Here is a 22,021-nt window from a genome sequence, read left to right on the forward strand (position 1 = left end):
TGTTGCACCTCCCTGGTGAATATGCTTTACAGTAAACTTTGTCTGTGTATAATAAAAAACTTATGTTGTTTCAATCAATGGTCAACAATTTACACAAAATACTAACTGAAATGGAGAAAACAGCAGTGTTCACACCTACATCAACCGTTTCTTTGGCAATGCAACATTTAGCTACCATATGAACGATACTTTCATATTTGGGAAAAGGACGTTCCCATAATACTTCCCCATTCTTTCTGGATATTGAATCAGTAGAGGTAATACAAAATTATTTCTAAATATCCCTACAAAAGTTACAGTATAAGAACACAAGATTTATATAGTAAGTCTGAATTAGGTAGAAGTTGCATTTGCTTTCTGCATGTAAGGGGATGTTTTCTTTACAGGGCTTACACCCGGAAATCTCTCTCTCTTTTATACATATATATCACAATATATATATATTCTGAGGTATGAAATATTATGCATAATGCAGAAGAAGAAATAAGGCAGTAAGGAAAGTAAGGAATTTTTTTAAAAGATTTGATATTTAAAAATATTATTTGGCTTAAAATATTATTAAAATTAAAAACATTGTTGACTCAACACCATATTCTACAGTTCCCCATTCTTTTCTATGCTGGTAAACCATCTTGCTTTGACCCCGCCTATACTATGTTTATTTAAACATTGCAGGATCTCATAAAGCCCCACACAATCATGAGTTTCTCCTTTCCCTTGCTCTTCCCACTATTTCTTTATATATTATTTTGCAATTCAATCTTTACTGATTTTTTTTGCAATAAATTTTTATTTTTATTAAACAAACAAAACACAAAAAAAACATCGTCTTACATTACATCTTGTAGAAAGTGTGTCAATTGGTTACAATTAGCTTTCTTCCACAGTCATTACTTATATTCATATCAGATGTCAAAGATTCTTAATGAGTCTTACTATCAATATAGCATAGTTCTCATTTGACTGAAGTTGTTTTAGTGTCCTTTTGCCTAAAATAATTCATAATTAAAAACACAACCACCTGATGGCATTTCATTAGTTATTACAAAAATCATCCAATAATCTTAAACCTTTATAACATATTCTAAATAGAGATTAGTTGACAAAGTTTCTAAGCCTTCCCCCACCCCCAAGTCACAGTTTACAATTTGTGTCCAGGTTCCTTTTGTTATGGTGGTACATATATATATATATATATATATATCATTAACTGTATCCCTTATCATTATCATTCCATTATTAGTTATTATAATTAATATTGGTTAACAGAAGATCCTTTATTGTTTATATCCATTTTCTTCTCATCAAACCAATACATATGTGTACCTTATTGCCATTATTTATTTAACGCAACAATCTAAAAGTTACTAAATTACTACTTACTAATTATAAACCGTAGTTAATTTTTTGTTATCAACTTTCATATATCCAATAACATTACACCTTTATAACATATTCAAAATAAGGATTAACAAAATGTCTAAGCCTTTTTTTCCAAGTCACTGTTTGCAATTTATATCCAAATTCCTTATCTTAAACCAGTACATATATATATATATATCATTAACTATATCTCTTATCATTTCATTATTATTATTATTAATATTTGTTAACAAAATCATTTACTACTTATATCCAACTTCCTCACCTCCAGCCAACATAAATATGTACCTTGTTACCACTATCAACTATTTATTTAACAAAGCAATCTAAAAATTACTAATTCCCTACTTACTAATCACCAAACTTGGCTACTTTTTTATTATCAACTTTCATATATCAACCTGTATCCTTCCAGAAGGCATATAGTCTTATTTCTTTTGCCATTTGTGGAGTTAATCTTCTGTTTATTTCCTTGGTAAAGTTTTTATGGACATCTCTCTGCACCTTGTTACTTGTTGCATCTCTCAGGTAACCTCAGCGCTCTCTATTTGCTACTTTAATTAATTTATCTTTGATTGTCGATTGTGCTTCTGGTAAGGTTTCTCTCCTTAAAACCATCATTTTTTTCATTTTTTCTTCTTCTGTGCCTTGAAATTTGGGGTAGAGCTCTAGTCCATCAAATTCCCTTTTCCATACTCCCATTTTTTCACTTTCAACCACTTTCACTCTACAAATCAAACCATTAGTTTTCTTATCTTTGTATTCATTTTTCTCTTCAATTTTTGGGGCTCCATCTCCATCATTTTTTTCTAGAATAAACTCTATCTTCTTTTCAATTCTCCCAGTTACCTCCAATAAATTTTGAATTCCATCCCAAATCTTTTGCAAAGTTAAAGTTTCCTCTTCTGAAAATTGATCCATATTTCCAAATTGTAAATTACTGCCCCTCTAGCTTTCCAGACTTTTTAATATATATATAGGCATACCAGGGGTTGTAACACAAATACATATATACATATATACATATATACATATATACATATATGTATATATGTATATATGTATGTATATATGTATATATGTATATATGTATGTATTTGTGTTACAACCCCTGGTATGCCTATATTTATTTATCAGTACAAATATCACACACACAGACACACACACACACACACATACACATATAGCTTAAACACAAAATCATTTGTAATCTTCATAAGAAAGCGGTTCCGTTTTTTTCCCCCTCTCCCAGTGCCGATAAAGCTCTCAAAGGACACCTGTGTAAACACTTTGTGCCCTTGGCTCTTATCACTTTTAATTATGGAACTTTGAAGTACAAAGACAGTGAAATCAAAGGAGAAACAGGAACGAATGCATAGTTTCAGAAACTCTAGCCTCTGGCCTCTGAGCAGCAGTATTGCTTCCTTTCACTCTCTGATGTTGTCTCAGGCTTAAGGGAAATAAAGTTCTTAAATGGAGTTTAATAGTAAATAATAGACACTTTTGTTAGAGTAGAGAAGGAGATTTTAATCCTTAAGTTAAAAAGTAAAGCAAGAAAAAGTCGAAGAAGAAAAACCGGTCCGTTCACTTTAAGAAGAGGAGAGAGAAAAAGTTGCGAGCACTTCAATCCACAAAATGTAATTACAAAAAGAAAAAAAGCATACTATCCAAAACAATCCAATGCAGGTCAATTTCGCCGCTTACTTCATCTGCTTAAGGATTTAATTTAGCATAAAAAAAGAAGTTTTGGGGGGCAGCCTTTTTCAAAACAGAAAGGATTCCTCATCAGATGGACACACTTTCTCTTTTCGTTTCCTTCCGTTCTGGAGTCATCCCAACTTCATCAGCCTAGGCTGCCTTTTGTCGCCAAATTGAAAATCTTCTCTTGGATTAATCAGGGACTTTGCGGGGTTCCTGAGATCAGCAAGTTGTAGTCTTCCTGTTCACCATCTCTTCGGGATGGTTTAGGTCCGATTGGACCACCAGGCGGCAAAAGTATCGGTGGTGGTCTCGGAGCATCGAGACCGCACGTCCGTACCATCGTGACTTTGGCTCCTCCTCCTCTTTACTGAATTTTTTTTATTGTATAGTTGTTTTGTACTAGTTACTTATTTTGGTATTTAGCCTTACATTTATAGAACATAGAACGATAGAGTTGGAAGGAACCTTGGAGGTCTTCTAGTCCAACCCCTTGCCCATGGCAGGGGATTCTATACCATTCTGGACAAAAGGCTGTCTAGTCTTATGTTGAAAACCTCCAATGATGGAGCACCCACAATTTCCGGAGGCAAATTGTTTCACTGATTAGTTGTTCTCACTGTCAGGAAATTTCTCCTTTGTTCTAGGTTGGGTCTCTCTTTAATGATCTCCCATTCTTGTCCCCATTTCTCATGGTTGTATCACATAAACTTCTTAATTATGCCATTCCCATTGTAATCAATTTATATTGTGTTTCTTCTGATATAGTTCCATAGTGGGCAAAAGCATGCTTTTACGCATAATCATTTTTGCTTCTTTTAAGTATCCATTTCATATAACAGACTGCATAGTACCCATTATATCTGTGATAGCATTTGCATGCCCTAAAATGTACCAAACTATTTTTTTCCTCACATTTATTAAATAGTCCACAAAGGCACACAAATTCGTCTACTTCCCCTATTTTTTGTCATTAACATATAACTTGCAAATGTTCACTTAATTTTCCCTGTCAAACTCAACAAGGTCTTTGATGCCTTCATTTTCATTTCCATGCTCCTTTATGCCTCATATAATCTATCTAACATTTGTTACAAACAATTTGAATTCTCAGCCAAGAACACAGGATCCTTTGCATATAAAAGTATATATGCATTTATGTCCCTAACTAAGACATGTCTACTGCCACTGCAAGCACTCCATATATTTATCCCTACAAACATTAAACAATTAAGTAGATACCTTACATTCTTGACTTATTCCCTGTTCAATGCTGAATCATTCACCAAGCATTCCATTTATTATCATGCATGTTTCACTTCCATCGTATATCACTCTTATTGCATTCAGCAACCATCTTCAGCTCTATACTAATGCAAAACGTTCCATAATTCAAGCCTATTCACTTTCCCAAGCACATAAATTTTTCAATGACTTGCTAAAGAGCAGAAATATGTTCCCTACACTCTCTGCCCAGCATAAAGCTGCATTGCACTTTCCCTATTTTGCTCATTGTCACTTCTCTCATCCTTTCAATCAGAATTCTGTCATGCACCTTTCCAAATATATGTCACCCAATTGTACAGGGGAGAAATAACAGCATTCTTGCAATCATCAGGCAGTCTTTACACTTAAACAAGTTGCACGGATACCCCATAAGCAAAACATTTCCATATTTTGACATTTTTACTTCATACACCTGCAATTTTACTATTTTTCAGCCCTCTCACAGCATTTATGACTTTCTTTTCATTCATTTTTTCCTTGGATACTTACAACCAGTTGTTTTAATTCTACATTTCAACAAATAACTATTTGCATATAAATCTCTAAAAAATTCCTTCAGGTATTTTCTCACTTATTTCATCCCAAATCATTTTCTATTTTTAATTCCATTCATTCTGATGGAATTTCTTTACTAAACCCTTTTTACTTAATTCTAAAACAATTTTTATTTGCATGAAAAAACAGTACTTTTGCTACCTCTTTTAATTGTTCTTTACTCTCTAAATTCTTAGTACCCATAGTTTTCCTAAGCACAGACCGGCTAAGTCCTAAGTCTTGAATAAACTTTATTAGTTTTTGTTAAATACTTTCCCTAATATCAAATAAAAACAAAATTATAAGTCTAATATGAAGCAAAGGCTATCAGCATCCATTGAAATTCAACTTGAGACTCTCATATCAGATTTTACCAGAGGCTTCAAGGAAGTAAAATTCTAAGCTTACTGCAATACCCCTCTAAAGTTTTTCATAGAAAAAAACAACCAAAAACTACCATTATCCATAAAAATCTTACCTGATCACATTAAATTTTAAAAGAGTCCACATAAATATTTCCCTGAAAAATGGTTCCAAGCCAAAATGATAACAGTAGTATGAAGGAAAAAATAGCACTTGAACCTGATTTTTATAATGCTCATTTTTAGCATGGACTTCAAAGAAGCCTGCAACTCTCTGTTAACCAGAATGAGCAGACTGAATAACATAAAACCTATGCTGAGGTTACTGTATTACTAATTGGTTTGCTTCCAAGTCCAATACAGAGTGATGGTTGTCACCTTTGAAGTCCTATATGGCTTAGTCCCTAAGCATCAAGAAGACTGTCTACCCTGCCCAGATTTGGTTGGTCTTTACTTTGCTGTCTCTGAAGAAAGGAAGGTGGAACGTTCCAATCACAGAGGAAGTGAAGAGGTGGGGAGCCAACAAAGTGGCTTCCCAGTGGCTGTCGGTATCCTTTGAAACATCCTACGCTCCAAGAGAAGGAATGTACCCAATTTCCAGGCCTTCAAGGAAGCTATGAACACCTTTTAATTCAGCTGATCATCTAGATGATGATCATGCTTGAGTTGCCTTAAGTTGGTTACTTTGTTTTCATTGGATTATAAACAGTCTTGGGCCCTCTCTATAAATAATTGTGTGCGTAAATACATGTTTGTTTGCAATTTTTTTAACGGATTGTGCATTTATATGGTTTTACTTTTTAAGAAAAGATTCATGAAAAGAAAATTTGACTGTACCTTCATTACCGGCTGTGCAAAATACTTAGCACTCCAATCACAAAACCCGGTCTGCATTGCTGCTGACATGAAATTTTTGGGACCGACAGTATCATCAGTATCATCAGTAATCTATTAAGGAGAAAAATATATGCGCTTTAGTTAAGGAATTTACATGGGCTCTTTCTCAGATAAATTCAATGTATCATTAGTTGCAATACTAATAAAAATACTGTTCATGAAGATTGCCAGATATGGTTTCAGATAGAATTTGTGACTTCCATATCATCCCAAAGGTGGTTTTTCCAAAAGGCAACTGGACTTTCTTGGGCAAACAAAACCCTAACTGAGGAATATAAATATTACTCAGGTGTATGTTGAAAAAAATGCTGCAAGGATGACCTACTCACCTGATCTGGGCCTTTGTCAAACATTTTCCTTGTCCTGGGAAACTGGTGGGAGTGGGGAGTGTACTGCACTCCCATGTTGCCAACATTTGCAGGTCTTACAGATGAGATGTCCCGATTGACAGGCTGCTTTGTCATTTCATTGGTCAAGCTAGAGCTGCTGGTACTGGCAGTTGGTGGTGACCCTCTAATAATGGGAAATGAAAATAAAGAGTGAAAATATGATGATTGCATTAGTAATTTTTCCTAAGGAAAGGCAAAAACTTAACCTGTGGTATAGTTGATTTTTCTTTAGCAACTCCTGCCCAAACCCTTTCCTCTACTTGCCACTTTGTTTATTCTTGTGGATATGTTTGTATTTGTGTGTGGACACCTTTTGTCAGTTTTTGTCTGCAGGTAATTGCCTAGACTAGTTCCTAGAGTTTTCTTGGCAAAATTTCAGAAGTGAATTGTTACTTGTTGCTTTCTAAGACTGAGAGAGATTGATACCAAATCAGTTTTGTGCCTAAGGTGGAACTAGAACTCACAGTCTCCTGGTTTCTAGCCTAGTACCTTAACAATTAACCTTAATTTTTCTAGATAATAGTATTTTTAAGCTATACTCCCCTCCCCTTAGCCTTTGCTCTCCTCTCTCACTTCTCTTTGCCCCAATAAAATTGTAGGAGGAAAAATATACCCAAATAGGTGTTTTTCTAGATCTCAGTATGATACTTGGAACAACAAAGCCTCTTAATTTTTTCCCAACACAGGAATGAATCTATCTTCTGGAGAGAGAAAAAAGTGTGTTCTATAAAGCCTGAAAATTCAGTGCATAATGCGAGTGGCTCCCAATGTATCTGTTTTTGATATTTTGGTATTATATGATAAAGATCTTTCTGGCACAAAGATCAATTTCTTTCCATCCTGACTCTTAACTGAGTCATGAGCAGTGTTGTTTATGCTTCCTTTGACTAAAAGCTTTAGTACTAATGGGGAATGAATCAGAGTTAATTCACAGAAGGATACTTGAGGTGTTGCAGTCTTCATTGCAAATGCTACATTAGAGGGACATTAGATAGGGAAAGAAAAGGTATACTTAAAGGCTCTCACAGAAAAAAAAATCTCATAGACAAATGGTTTCGAATAAGTTGCACAAAGAAGAGTATCTGTACAATACACACCTTTTTAATTAGGATATGGCACAGGATCATACATATAGGCAACTTACCCTACTTGATGTATGTGCATGCCTTTGTTAGTAGGACTGGCTGGGGCAGAATGTGTGACCGAGGATGTGTCAAGGATGCGCTGGGGGCGGGCATTTACAGTTGCCTAGGAAACAAAAAATTAACAAGTGAGAGAAACAGATGCCAACCTCTGCTTGGTATGGTCGTCACATTTGGAAATAAAGGGAAGTAAAGTCATTCTCCAGCGCTACAATAGTATTGTTATACTACTGCATGCCCATCGAAGAAGAATCTAGCTCATATACCTAACCACCTTTAATATGCTATGTTCATTTGTCTCTATACTATGAGTGGTCCTGTGGCCTAGAGCAGAAATGGGTTGCTGCCAGTTCAGCCCGGATCGGGCTAACCGGTAGTAGCTGTGGCAAGAGGCTTCGCCCACCTGCCTGGATGCTTCTGTGCATGCACGTGTGTGAGCGCACCTGAACCGGTAGTAAAAAAATAGCAACCCACCTCTGGCCTAGAGGTGCAGTTCTTGCCTCACAATCAGAAGGCTGTGAGTTCGATCCTAGGTAGAGGCAGATATTTCTCTCTCTGGGCACAATGAGAATATATCTGCTAAAACAATCTCTGTGACAGGAAGGGTATCCGGCCAGTAAACACTCAGCTCCTTCAGTTGCTCAAGACTCCATCCCGCAAGGGATTAGGGGGTCTTTAATAGAAGATGATTAGTCTTTATACCATATTAATATTTGAGACAATTTTTAAGGGAAGGCTGAAATCACTTTAGGACCAAACTTAATACAGTATTACAAAAATGTCAAAACCTGACCCTGTTGCCTAAACCCAAGAACCTTCACATATCAACTTTTTTTTCCAGAAGGAAGAATAATTCACAAACAGATGAAGTAGAATAAATAATACTTTAACAATAGAATAATCTGTCAAGGCCCATAGGATCAAACATTCCCAGTGTGCTCAGAAGTGAAACATTACTTTATGATTCAAAACCAGGGTCCTTCACGTGAACGTCTCTTGAGGTGCTCGGTTGGCATGTTACATTAGCTTCTGATGCGGTAAATAAAATGGAGCAACAAAATAAACACAACACTTCCTACAGTTCCCCAAAGATATAAGGATAAATCTCATTTGCCATTTCTTGAGATTCCGGGCAAAGGGAGAAGGAACAGAGAGAGAAGGCATACAGCTGTGAAGTTTCTAATAAAGGAGAAACCTTCACTTATAGGAATCCATCAAATCAAGAGAGACTGTTGATGGCTATTAAGATCTCAGCAGTTGTATTAAAAAAGGTGCCAAAAGTAATCAGCAGGACATTTGGGAACCTGCAGAAATAAATAGCATAAGCAGGAGACAATGTTCCAAGAGTATCTGGATCTGCTCTTTACACCCAGTGCTGCTGAGGACACCCAAACAACTTCAGCACTTATGGAACAGAGCACTTATTATTTCTCCTCAAGCACTCATCTGGCTGCATGGGCCTTGAAAATGGCTTGTTTCTTTTGACATCCCCAACCCACTAGATGATTTTTTTTTAAAAGGTGCACTGTGCCATCAAGAAAGAAAGAAAGAAAGAGCTGTCTCCCCCCCCCCCCCTCTGTTATGGCCTTGAGAGGATGAATAATTTGTGAATTTGCAGTAATACAGTACTAGCTCTAACTAAAGTAATAAGAAAAGCTACAAGCTTGCATAAGTTTTGTCTGGAGGTCAAACTGAATTTGTCTTCTGAAAAGCCAATCGTGGAATTGCTTGGCAACACGTTTCTAGGTTTATTACATTTTTTTTCTTAATCAGTTTTTGTTTCGTTAAGTTTTATGATTACGTTTTAATCATAAAACATAATATAATTTGATTATCTTCTATGGGCTGGAAAAAAATAGTTTCTTTCCCCATCTAATTGTTTTAAGCAGCTTGGAATGCTAGTTCATTTTAAATAACTATAAATTATACTAGAGTCAGCTACTTCCTCTACTCCCTTTGATTCAAAGTCAGTTGTGAAAGACTGTAGTTATATTAAGTTATGTAGACCACAATCTAGCAGATGGATAAATTTAGCAAATCTACATTTGTGAAATCAATGAGAAAAGGAAATTTTTTTTTTTTTAAAACTCCCCATTGACAGAAACCCCATCAGTTCTTGTTGTTCTGCCAACCAATTTCTAATTATGGCCCTGGTACAAAGTAGGCATTCTAGGTGGGTTCTTAGTCATCTGAATCTAAACCTTCCCATGATCCCTTAACATGCAGCCAGAATAGAGTTATAAGGGAGGAAAATATACTAGGTTGAAGCTGATGCATTTAGTTTCTCTCAAATCCTTCAAATGGCGATAGCATTTGGATCACCACCAACCATTATCATTGGGACAAAAAGGGGTTAATTCCCAGCTCATGTATATTCATGAGGGGGAAAAAATGAAAGGTTGGTTTCCTGATACCTTCTGACAAACATGTGCATTCCAGCATGATAGAAATTTCTCTCTGGCAGCTTTCTACTATCAGGCTCCATTAAGGATATAATTTGTAATACTGTAACCTTTTTCTATATACTTACTTAACCTTGTTGCAGCTATTAACCAGCACAAGAGAATATCCAAAACTAATCAGGATAATTAAGAAAAGTACATAAAGACAAAAAGTTGGGGCTAAGACAATATTAAATCAAAATATGCTAAAGGCTTTACATATGCAACAAGAAGTTAAAATAAGCTACGTGGATAATATAAACTTTGAAATAGCATCTACAAATACAATACTTCTATGTAATCTATATAATGAACCCGAATGAATAAAATATTTTCCTTTTAAAATAGATCACTTGGCTCTCACTGAATTCTCTATGAGTGTAACTAGATCTCACTAAAGGTACCTTGTGCTAGCAACACAAAGATTTATTCTGATTTTAATAAAACTACCTATCACCAGCTTTGTTCCTTTACTCTTTGAGTCTTCCCAACCATCATTATAATATACATAATATATTAATGTATATATTCTATCTCTCTGTCCATCCATCCATCCATCTATCCATCAACATATCTTTGATATGTAGGGATGTATGTGTATCTATGTGCATTCAGCTTTTCACATCCAAAACACGAAGTTGATGAGTATGACAAAGGGACCAATGAGTATATTGGTTCCTTGATGTTTAGATAAGGGAATGAGAGATCATGGCTCAAAAACAGTAGCTAACAGGGCCCTTAAGAGTCCTAGTGGACAATCACTTAAATGTGAGCCAGCAGTGTGTGGCAGCAGCCAAAAAAGCTAATACAATCCTTGGTTGTATAGACAGAGGCATAGAATCAAAATCATGTGAAGTATTAGTACCACTTTATAAATCCTTCGTATGACCACGCCTGGAATACTATACTGTATCCAGTTTTGATTACTACATTACAAAAAAAAGATGTTGAGACTGAAAAAAGTGCAAAGAAGAGCAACTAAGATGATTAAGAGCTTGGAGACAAAAAAGAAAGAAAAGAAAAATGGTTACAAGAATTGGATATAGCCAGTCTAGTGGTGACATGATAGCAGTATTCTAGAGTTTGCGAGGCTGCCACAAAGAAGAGGGAGTCAATTTATTTTCCAAAAGACCAGAAGGCAAGACAAGAAACAATGGCTGGAAATTAATCAAGAAGAGAAGCAACGTGGAATTAAGGAGAAACTTTCTAACATTGAGGATAATTAACCAGTGGAACAGAACTTGTAGGTGCTTCATCACTGGAGGTTTTTAAGAACCACCTATCTGAAATGGTTTGGGATTTCCTGCTTGAGCAGGGGGTTGGACTATACGACTTCCAAGGTCCCTTCAAGCTCTATTCTGATTGATTGACTTTTGAAGAATGGAATAAGAAAATAGTAGCCCCAATATCAGTGTCAGTAATGATGTCTGTTTCTATGGATAGACTATGTCCAAAAGATGTTATTGAAGAAACAACAAAAGCAGAAAAATATGGCATCAAAACAGAATTTACTACTGACAGACCAAGATAATGATTTAGAAAAGGATGTTTCACTACATCTAGGAAACAAACTGGTGGAGACTTTAACATTTAAAAGGAAATAAAAATGACAAGCCAAGAGAGTGACCTGGAAAAAAAAATTCTCCTTGATTTACTGAAGTGACTTGTTAAAGCCTTGAAGAACTCTGTGCAATGGGACAAAGAAAAAATGAAAAGAGATCATATCCTATGACACTGAACTAAAGATTAGCGCTGTTGGAAGTAAAAGGAAGGAATATGAAGTTGATTTATTTGATCACAGTCAAAATAATATATGTTGCTTCCTCTGACTACATTTTTTTATTGACAACAAGATTAAAAAGTCGGTGTTTTATGGATTTGTTTATAGATAAGAGAGAGGATATAAGATGAAGAGATAAATGTAACATTTAAGAGAGAGTAAGGTACTAAATTTGTTTATACTTGTAATGAAAGCTGGAAGTCACATTTTTATACATTTTCTTTATTATATTATTTTCTGTTTCTTCACTACAAACCTGGGTTTAAATATTAAATTCACTGTCAATTTACCACTTCAGTTATGCACACAATAATGACAGTTCAGAGAAACACTCTAATAACATCTAAGCAGAAGATGGTGGTATTTTCAGATAATTTTCAGATATTTTATGATAGTCTGCTGCCAATTACAAAATGAATTACAATTACAAGAAACCCCAAATTACACAAAACATTGATGATCTCATACTTGAAATCTTATATAAAAGCTCTAAAATATTATGAGTGTTTCCCCATTTTTTACATTTTAGAAACACAATCCAGTCATGCTTCTAAAATCCACTTAGGGTGAATAACAAAATAAATCCTTTCCTAAAAAAACCTTTGCTAAAACAGACTGATGGTTTGTTTGTTCAGTGGTGCTAATAACCATCACACGGCAGTTGTGACTTCCATATTTTTTCAACATTAATTTATGGGACACAGTTGTTCAAATACTTTTTTTTATATAGCATAACATTCAGATATTCGTCAAATGCTTTCTACCGCTTCCCCCTTTCAGCTAAGCTATACTGTACCATTTTTTCTATTATCTTCTTTATAAAGCTAGGAAAATGCATAATGCATTCTGGATATGGTCCAGAAATTCTTATGCTGGCAGAAAACATCAATTATCAGCAGGGTAAAAGACTCTCTGAATAAGTATGCCACATGTAAAACTTCACAATTTATTTATCCAACATAATGATATAAAAGCCCAAAGAAAAGGAAACAGGGAAAGTGAGTAGCAACTGAATAATTAGAGGCTATAGAAATACTCTGCCATAAAGTAGCTTATTCCACTGCTATTTGCCAAATCTCAGATTTTGTGGTTACTCTCTCCTTTACCAGCCTGTCAATTTCAAGGCCACCAAATCTTGAGCTGTCAAACATTTAATAGGCACACAGCATCGCTATTTAAGTGCCTATATAACTTCTATGAATTTTCCTCATGAAAAGAGAGAGCAAGGTACTTTATTTAGCTAAAAAGTTGAGTTCCACAAAAATAAGGTACCAATGAAAGCATAGGTCTTGGAAGCTAGTTTCCTTCAGGAATGTGGTCTCCCAATCTTATCTGGTATATGATTACCATCAAAATTTTTAAATGATCTGCAAGGATTATAAGGTTAGCGGGGTGATCTAAGGCAGTGGTGGGTTCCAGATCCCATCGCAACCGGTACGCTGCGAAGGGGCCAGATGTCCACCTCGGGCATGTGTGCTGCACACACATGTGCAGGCGACCGCCCTGCGATGCCCCAGCTGCTTGGCGAGGTCGCACAGTTGCCGTACGCTGTGCGCACATGTGCAATTTGCCCGTTTCCCTCAAAAAGAGGTAATGAACGCGGGCAGGCGGGCCCATCAAAACACTGTCCTGGTACGGTGGCCGCTGCTCTCAGCTGCCACCAGTACGTCCGTACCAGGCCGTACCGCCTGGAAGCCACTACTGATCTAGGGTAGATCGTTACTTACACTGTGCGTTTGGGGGAAGGAAACAGCCCTGAGGAACAGGAGGAGGATATAAAACCAAAACGTATTTTAAACATATTATAATATGGATATTATATAATTTTATTATTTTTCTTTCCCCCCTGGTGCCCTCTAGCCAATGTAGACTGTTAACTTTTTGAAGAGAATAAAACTTCTTTTTCAGTTTGCGTGCAATTATTTAGCCTATGACTCTATGTTGAAGACAGGATTCAGGTAGTCCTTGACTTATGACCCAAAATGTACACTGCTAAGCATGGCAACTGTTAAGTGAATAATTTCCCATTTTATGAATTTTTTGCTATGGTTGTTAAGTGAATCACTACAGTTAAGTGAACCATGTGGTTGTTAGATAAATCCAGTTTCCCCCATTTCCTTGCTTGTTGGAAGCTCCTTAGAAAGGTTGCAAATGACAACCTCAGAACCCCAGGATGCTGCAATCACTGTAAATATGTGCCAGTTGCCCTGCACCTACAGTTTGAACACGTGACTGTGGGGATGCTTATAAGTATGAGAACTGGTCATAAATCACGGTTTCTTTTCCAATGCCGTCGTAACTTTCCAGTCATTAAATAGAGGGTTGTAAGTCAAGGGGTTACCTGTACAAATGCAAATTGACAGTTAACTGAACAAATGTACTGAAAATATCCTATCACACATTATATGACAATCTCACTATCTGATAAAATTATCTCAAAATGTTGTCCAAAAGAACATCCATTTGCCTATTCTTCACCCAATAACTCCTCACTCCACCCAAATTTACCTTGTAAGCAATGCTGTTCAGCACTTTCATAGCCAGGTCTGAAACATCAGGGTATGGATCAGCAGCCAGGTGTAAGAGGACTCTCCAAATTTGGGTATAAATACTATTGAAAGATACCCCTGGAAACAAAGAGGAATAAAGCAAGAATATAAATCTGAGTGAAAGTCAGTTGCCAAATTGTCATTTTATATGATGAGCCCAGGATCTTGACAATATATCAGACTTAATGGTAAATAAACAAAAATAAGACCATACTGCTATTAATATGCAGAGTGCTTTATAACATGTGTATAGGTTGAGGTAAATGCTTAACTCACAAAGGTAGGCTTATAGTAGTCTACTTTTGATTATCAATGCATCGATTCATACATAATCACATAAGTATATGAGAAACCTTGTTTTGTTTTTGATTTAAGGTAACTTTCTGCAATGATATTATATGCAGACCAGATTAGTACAGCTTGTTCAACACAATGGTGATTTTTAAAAATCTAGGACCGCCATTAGAGGTTAACCACAGTATTGTTTGAACAGCAAATCAAGAATTTGAAGGTGGATATAAATTATTGAAGCTCAAATCTGAGAAAGCCACTTCAATTTTTTTTCCCCTTTGGATATGTCCCTCTGTTGAAAAATAACAGATTAGATTATACTTCAGGGCATCTAAACAAAATCAGAAACTAGAGTTATTCTTTCTTATCCCAAGATAATCATGCAAACAAGCCCTAAATATGGTGCTCCTCAATAGCAACCAACAAAGTTCTTATTCTATATGAATGTGCATAATTCAAATTTAAAGCCTTTTTATTCTCCCCTGAAGCCATTGCTTGTGATATTGTGTCTTTTAATTTAACTATGCATTCCATATGAAGAGGTAATTTGCCAGCATTCAAATTCATTTGATAATTTGAAGTTCTGCTTTTAACAGATAAGGAGAAATATCTTCTATCCTCCTTCTTTACATGTTTATTTTAAATGATTCTAGGTGTTTCTTTTCTCTTTTTTTCCAAAAAATAAACAAATGTATCACCTTAACTCATAACTAACTTTTTTTTACAGGCGTGCAATTATTTGTGTAACTTTTCCCAGCTCTGGAATATGCATTGACCAAATATAGTCAACTAATGGATTTAGACTAAGGCAAACTAATTATACTTTCTTATTTTGATCTTATCACTAAGCCACATTATTAAAAATCCCAGGGGGAAATTTGTAGTAATCCGCAGTAAATGAAATTAAAATCTAGCAATATATTAAAAACTAACACACTTATTATGCCATAAACTTTAGTGAATTATAGTCTATTGTGTCTGATACATTAAATGTAATCCTAAAATACAAATATTTAAGTACCTGGGAAAAGATAAATTGTAAATAGTCAGAAAGAAAATCTTATTACAGTGGCCCTTTACAATATGGTTTAACAGTAACAGCCACTGGACTGGATCAACAGGCAATTTGTAAACATGATATATGATTTGGTATGATCAGTAGAATTGGCAGTATTAAATATTATGCTAAATTTTTTGATAAATAATTGTTCAGGTGTTTATATATTGCCCCAGAATTATCCTTCCCTCCCCTGCAAAAAACTTACTTTTGGCTTCTCTTCATCAAATGATTGCTCATTCAATTTATTTATTTAACACATTTATGTGGCCTCTAGTCTATAGTGGCCACAATGGAATTCTGGCCACAATGGAATTCTGGCAATCTGGCATATTGTATGGATATTCAAGTGTCCACAATAGTACCCATAGTGGAAACACAGGTATTTTCCTCAAAGCTTAAACAATTGTGTATAATTACTAAGTGACTAATTTTGATGTCCAGATATGTAAAAGCACTACTGGGTATGATATTTCATATAATGCTTAATTCATTTTTTTATGCAGAAAGGTTGCGTATTAGGATACCTCATTCATGAAATTAGGATGGTATTCGGTAGAAATCAGTGGTTTCCAATCTGTGTAATCTGAGAACGGAGGCCATATAATCAGACACCCCAATTTACTGTGGGTCCTCACTTACCTTGGTAAAAGATTTTATATTATTATAAAAACAAGGAAATGTCAAATGAGCTTTTCTACCTGGGCAAGTGGAGTGGGTAACCTCACGGGATTCGTGTGCCATTTCTTGAATTAGAATAAACATCAAAGCGGGCATTTGAGTACATTTGTTATTTTATGAGATCTTAGATTGTGGCTGGCATCTCATGCTCCTTTCCTACTTGGCACAATCTATGAAGGTCTTTTGTGTGTGTGTCAGACCTGGAGTCACTGAAAAACCTTTGCTTTTGGTATATGCACTCAGGAAGACACAAACAAGCAGGCAAAATGATGAAAGCCAAGAAGATGGCAGCTGTCAAGGCATCAGGCAGCTTGTGCCATTGGAAGAACATTCTCCACAGCTCCTTTTTCCCTGATCAGCATATTGCCTCTTCTACATTTATTTCCATGCAGGAAGTTATAAAACCACAGCTGGGAAATCTCAGGTATTTGAGATTCCTTTGAAAGGTAATGAAAAACCAGCAGGAAAGGAAAAGAATCTTTCAATATTGCAATATTTTGTGTTAATGTGAACCAACGTGTTTCTCTCAGGGCTGAGGAATGAAGAATGAAGAAAGAAAAATACCTACGCAATACTTTAATGAATCTGATCCTTAAAAAGAAAAATCACCACTGAAATTCCTCTTTCACTTATCAGCTGAAGAGAACAGAAGGAATTTCTATGAATTTTAAGATTTATTGCTCTCCCTCTCCCTTATATATTATTTTCATTGGAAAAAAAAAGGCTCACAGCCCCTTGAGTGATGCATCCAAATTAGCTGCTTGTCAAGCTTGAACTGACTGAGTTGGTGCACTGATGAAAAGAAATATTAACAGCAGGAGGGGGAAAAAGCTCTATTTTTGCATTAGGGATTGTAATGATAGAAAGGGATGCAAAGATAAAGCACATGGCAGAAGCATATGTGTTAAAAGTGCATCTCAAATGACAGCTCTGTGGGACTTCCAGTGAGGGTTCATGATAAACGAGACATCCCTAAAGGAACAAGGATGGCACTGCAGCAGGATCAGAAGCCAGACGGTGAATTCTGGGCAGTAAAATCTCTCTGGAAAAAACAGAGATTGTGAAATCACCCGCTTGTACTTTAGACAGGTGCCCCTTGGGGGTAGATGCAGAAACTGACATTTTTGTGGCTGACATACGAGTCTAGGGATTTCAATCAAGCTTACCACCATAATGCAGCCTATATGGACATAAGGTTTGCTGAGTCTCATTTCTTAATCATTTTCTAAATTACTTCTTAAGTGCTTTTTAGCTTTTGGGAATCTTTGTAATGACAAGGAAACTCTTAGGCAAGTTTCAATCCTTAGCAAAAGAAGTTTCAAATACAAATTTAAAGGTCTAAAGTTTACAATTAAAGGAGAAGAACACTTAAATCTGACTCACTGATTCACAATGGAGAGAAATATTGTAAAATTGACCTGCTGAAAAATATATGTGAACAATGGACCTAGAAGTTAATTTTTAGAATTTCTGCTATTATAGATAAACTGTCATTTGAAAGACTAGGGAAGGTTAGGGAAGAGGAACATGTTTTATCGATATGATAAAGAATGATATGAAAATCGATTTAAAATGACAAATTAAAAGAATGATATGAAAAAAGATAATACATTGGATATAAAATAAACTGGCTGCTATCTTAATAATCGAAAGGGGCAGGGGTGAAATTCAGCATGTTCTGGAGAACCGGTAGTAGAAATTTTGAGTAGCTCAGAGAACTGGCAAATACCACCTCTGGCTGGCCCCAGAGTGGGGTAGAAATGGAGATTTTGCAGTATCCTTCCCCTGCCACGCCCACCAAGTCACACCCACAGAATTGGTAGTAAAAAAAATTGAATTTCACCACTGGAAAGGGGTATACAAATAACAAATCACAGGAGTGATCTGGATAAGTTACCTATATTGGATTTACAAAAGAGATGTATTACAGTTTTGAAGGCTTTGTGAAAAGAAACAAATTAAAAATGAAAAGAAATCAAGTTCTAGGACATTATTTGAAAGGATTAAAGAACAAGCTTGTTGACAATAAAGGGAAGAAATATAAAGTTGGTTTATTTGATCAAGGTTAAAATAAATATATTGTTATTGCTGGTAACCATTAATGGACTTTTGATGATTAGGACTGAACGATGAGGCTTTAAACATTTATTTATAGATAATAAAAGAGATATGAGCAGAGGTCACTTGTTGTACTTTAAGAGAAATGATGAGCTACTAAAATTATCAAAAGAGATTAAATGTAAAAAACTTTAATTGACATGTTATCAATTTTTAAATTTTTATTCAGAATTATATAGTAAACAAGAGAATATATTGAAAGAAGATACAGAGGACTTCTAAAATAAAATTAATTTATCATATTTAGATGATACACAACATTAACATTTTTTTCCTCTAGTATCTGTGGTAGAGATTAAACAATAATTTGAAAAATAACAAGTGCTAAAATACCAGGCCGATATGAGTTCCCTATTAGAAAACATTTATACATCTTTTGGTACCAAAACAGGGATGAAACGCTACCATTTTGACTGGTTTGCTAGAACCGGTAGCAAAAAATGCCAAGGTTCGCTAGAACCGGTAGTAAAAAAAAGCTTTAACAAGTGGGAAAAAAGGTTTTGTGACACTCAGCTGTGCCACGCGATCATTGGAACCTTTTTAAAATGAAAAAAAATTGTTCTGACAATCGTGCGGATCAGCTGTGAGCTACACGATCATCAGGGCCTCTTTATTTCACTTTTTAAAGCATTTTTTTCTATCTATTTGCCCGAACTGGCAGGAAAAAAATGCTTTAAAAAGTGAAATAAAGAAGGTCCGATGATTGTGCAGCTCACAGCTGATCCGCATGATCGTCTGAACCATTTCCCCCCCACTTTTTAAAGCATTTTCTCCTGCTGGTTCAGGTGAATAGTAGGAAAAAATGCTTTAAAAAGTGGAGAAAAGTTGACCATGCCCACCTGATCACATGATTCCCCATAAAGCCATGCCCACAGAAGCGGTGGCAAAAAAAATTCGATTTCACCACTGTACCAAAATTTTGTTGAGTGTATGAAGAAATAGTTGATAACAGAATTTTAGCACTGATATTTAACCAGGCTTCTCCCAGTATTACAGTTGTATCAAAAGCAGGTAAGATAATACTCATGTTCTAATTACCATCCTGTCTTGTTGATTAACGTTGATACAAAGATTTTAACAGCAGTGTTAGCAAATGGAGTGTTTATTATTAAGAATGGTCAAGCAGGGTTTATAAAAATTAGGCAGGCAGCATATAACATAAGGTTAGTTGTAGATCTAATAATTATGAATAAAAATAAAGATCTATTTGCAATTTTATCATTGGATGCTGAAAAAGCCTTTGACAAAATGGTTGCTCTATTAAACAGATTTAGATTTCTTTTGGAATTTATAAAATGGATTAGGATATTATATGGGTCACTTCAGTGGTGGGCTGCAATTTTTTTTTATAACCGGTTCTCTGCCCTAATGACTGGCTGGGCGAGTATGGCCCGGGAAGTGGCCAGGGGAGTGTGACAGCACTCAGTCTCCTGCAGCACTCTGCCAGTCAACATGGGGCACGGGGGTTAATTACAAAATGTGGGCTTTGCTTTGTGACATCCATATTCAGTGAGCAAGGGGTGTGAACTGAACAGAAAGTACACTTTTGTTTGGTTATGAAGAAATATCCCCAAAGACAGATGTACACTAAATGTAGACTGACTTTTGGCTACACATCTTCCCAGCAAACAGCAAATTTTGAAGCTCCAGGTAAAGAGGATTCATTTTAGGATGAGTAACCACAGTTTGCATATTGGAGGTTCCTAAAGGAATGCTGGGAAATTCTGTATTTAAAGAACATTTGAGGAAGCGGTGCAGAGAATAACCGTAGTTTTAATTCCCAATCCTTCTGGCCGGTGTTTTAATCCCTGGGGATAGATTTTTTAGATTGTTTTTAATTTTTGTCTTAGAACGGTTTTATACTGGATTTGTTTTATGGGTATTCAATATTGTATTCTGTATGTGGTTTTTAGCTGTGTTTGTACACCGCCCCGAGTCCCTTCGGGGAGAGGGAGCGGTTTATAAATTTAATAAATAATAAATAATAATAAATAAGGCTGTAGAGACCTGGCACCAATCAAAACACTGTTTGTGAAGCAACTGATCAACACTGACAGGGTAAGTCACTAGTGTATGAAAATAAGAGCAAACTCCACTCCCTTCTGGTACTGATGATGTTACCTAGTTTGGTAATGAAACATCTGCAAGAAAACCATCAAGCTCAGAGAGCACCAAGGACCCCACTGTTCAACCCTGAGCTACAAATATTTTCTTCTATTGATAAACACTTTTTGATTAGAGAGACTCAGAGCCTGCCTTATATGGCATGGCTCCCAGTGGATTTCATTCTAAATCTTGATATGATTTCTATAAATAAGGAATGAAGAATTATAATAGCTGAGTATTTGATCCTTCGTACATCAAAAAAATACAAAGCTAAGGGATAAATGAATAAAAAACAGATTTGAAAAAATAAAAGGCTCAGGAAAGAAAAAGAGTGAAAGTGTAAGAAAGAAAGAGGAATAGAAGGAAAACCAAAAAAGTATGACTTCCACCTTTTTTTGGTACAGATATAAGTAAAAATATATCAAATTCTTACTCTAGGATTAACATTTGTCTACATTATTTCCATAATCCTAAAAAAAATATCTTGTGAAGTTGGAAGGTCTGATTGAACTTTTTAGAAAACACGGTCTTCTTTTGGACTGCAGGGGGGTCGCAGCCTCCCAACTGGGCACTGCATATTCATTCACATTTTCACAGCCTCCCAGCTGATCAGCACAGCTCCCAGTCAGGCCCCTGAAGCTTCCCCACCCTGATTGGTAACCCCAAGGTGACGGGGTGGGAACCGGGGGTGAGGGCCAATGGTGTGATTTGGTGGTTCGCCGAACTAAACAGAATCTTGACATCCAGTTCGCATGACCCGGTGTGAATCGGCTGCAGCCCACCACTGGGTCACCTACATCTAAAGTGAAAAGTAATGGCATATTTTCTCCTGCCTTTCCATTGTTTAGAAGAACAAGGCAAAGGTATCTCTTCCATCCAGAGTCCCAGAGTGATACCAGAGATATCAGAGTAACAAACAATTCAGTTGAACATAAATTTGTTTAACTTGCAAATGACATTCTTTTGTTTATTTTTAAACTTTGCATTATTATCCAATTATTTATGCAAAAGATAAGGTGCCTTTAGTAAAATAGCAGGATGCTCTATTAATTGGTCCAAAATAGAATGGAGGTAAAAATTTGGTTACCCATCCATTTAAGTAATATCGATTTTTCTGCATGTTTTTCTTTTATTCTTTTTGAAGTTTGCATTACCTCTTACCTTTTTAATTGTAATGTTTAATAAAATTTCTATGAAAATGACGGCTCTGTAATTAGCTGGACCAATTCAAAATTGGTTAAATGGGCCTTGCAGTACAGAGAGTTGCCAAACGATTCCTCTTAATAAGAACACAAGAAGTAAATAG

The 22,021-nt window shown here is 35.8% G+C and overlaps 1 protein-coding gene across 3 annotated transcripts in view; it reads right to left on the reverse strand.

Moving 5' to 3' along the window:
- RPTOR (regulatory associated protein of MTOR complex 1) overlaps positions 1 to 22,021 on the reverse strand; it is a 423,475-nt gene that overhangs the window by 77,286 nt on the left and 324,168 nt on the right. For all 3 annotated transcript variants that reach the window (XR_014174604.1, XR_014174605.1, XM_081944023.1), the window contains exons 21-24: positions 14,422 to 14,540; positions 7,695 to 7,798; positions 6,491 to 6,674; positions 6,102 to 6,212 (exon numbers count right to left, since the gene is read on the reverse strand). Coding sequence is in view for 1 of the 3 variants with exons in the window: in XM_081944023.1 (XP_081800149.1) it covers positions 6,102 to 6,212; positions 6,491 to 6,674; positions 7,695 to 7,798; positions 14,422 to 14,540 (518 nt within the window). In the remaining 2 variants the exon portion in view is untranslated. The remainder of the gene's footprint in view (positions 1 to 6,101; positions 6,213 to 6,490; positions 6,675 to 7,694; positions 7,799 to 14,421; positions 14,541 to 22,021) is intronic.

Source organism: Natrix helvetica, assembly GCF_964273705.1.
Source record: "Natrix helvetica genome assembly, chromosome: 1".
Taxonomy (NCBI): Eukaryota; Metazoa; Chordata; class Lepidosauria; order Squamata; family Natricidae; genus Natrix; species Natrix helvetica.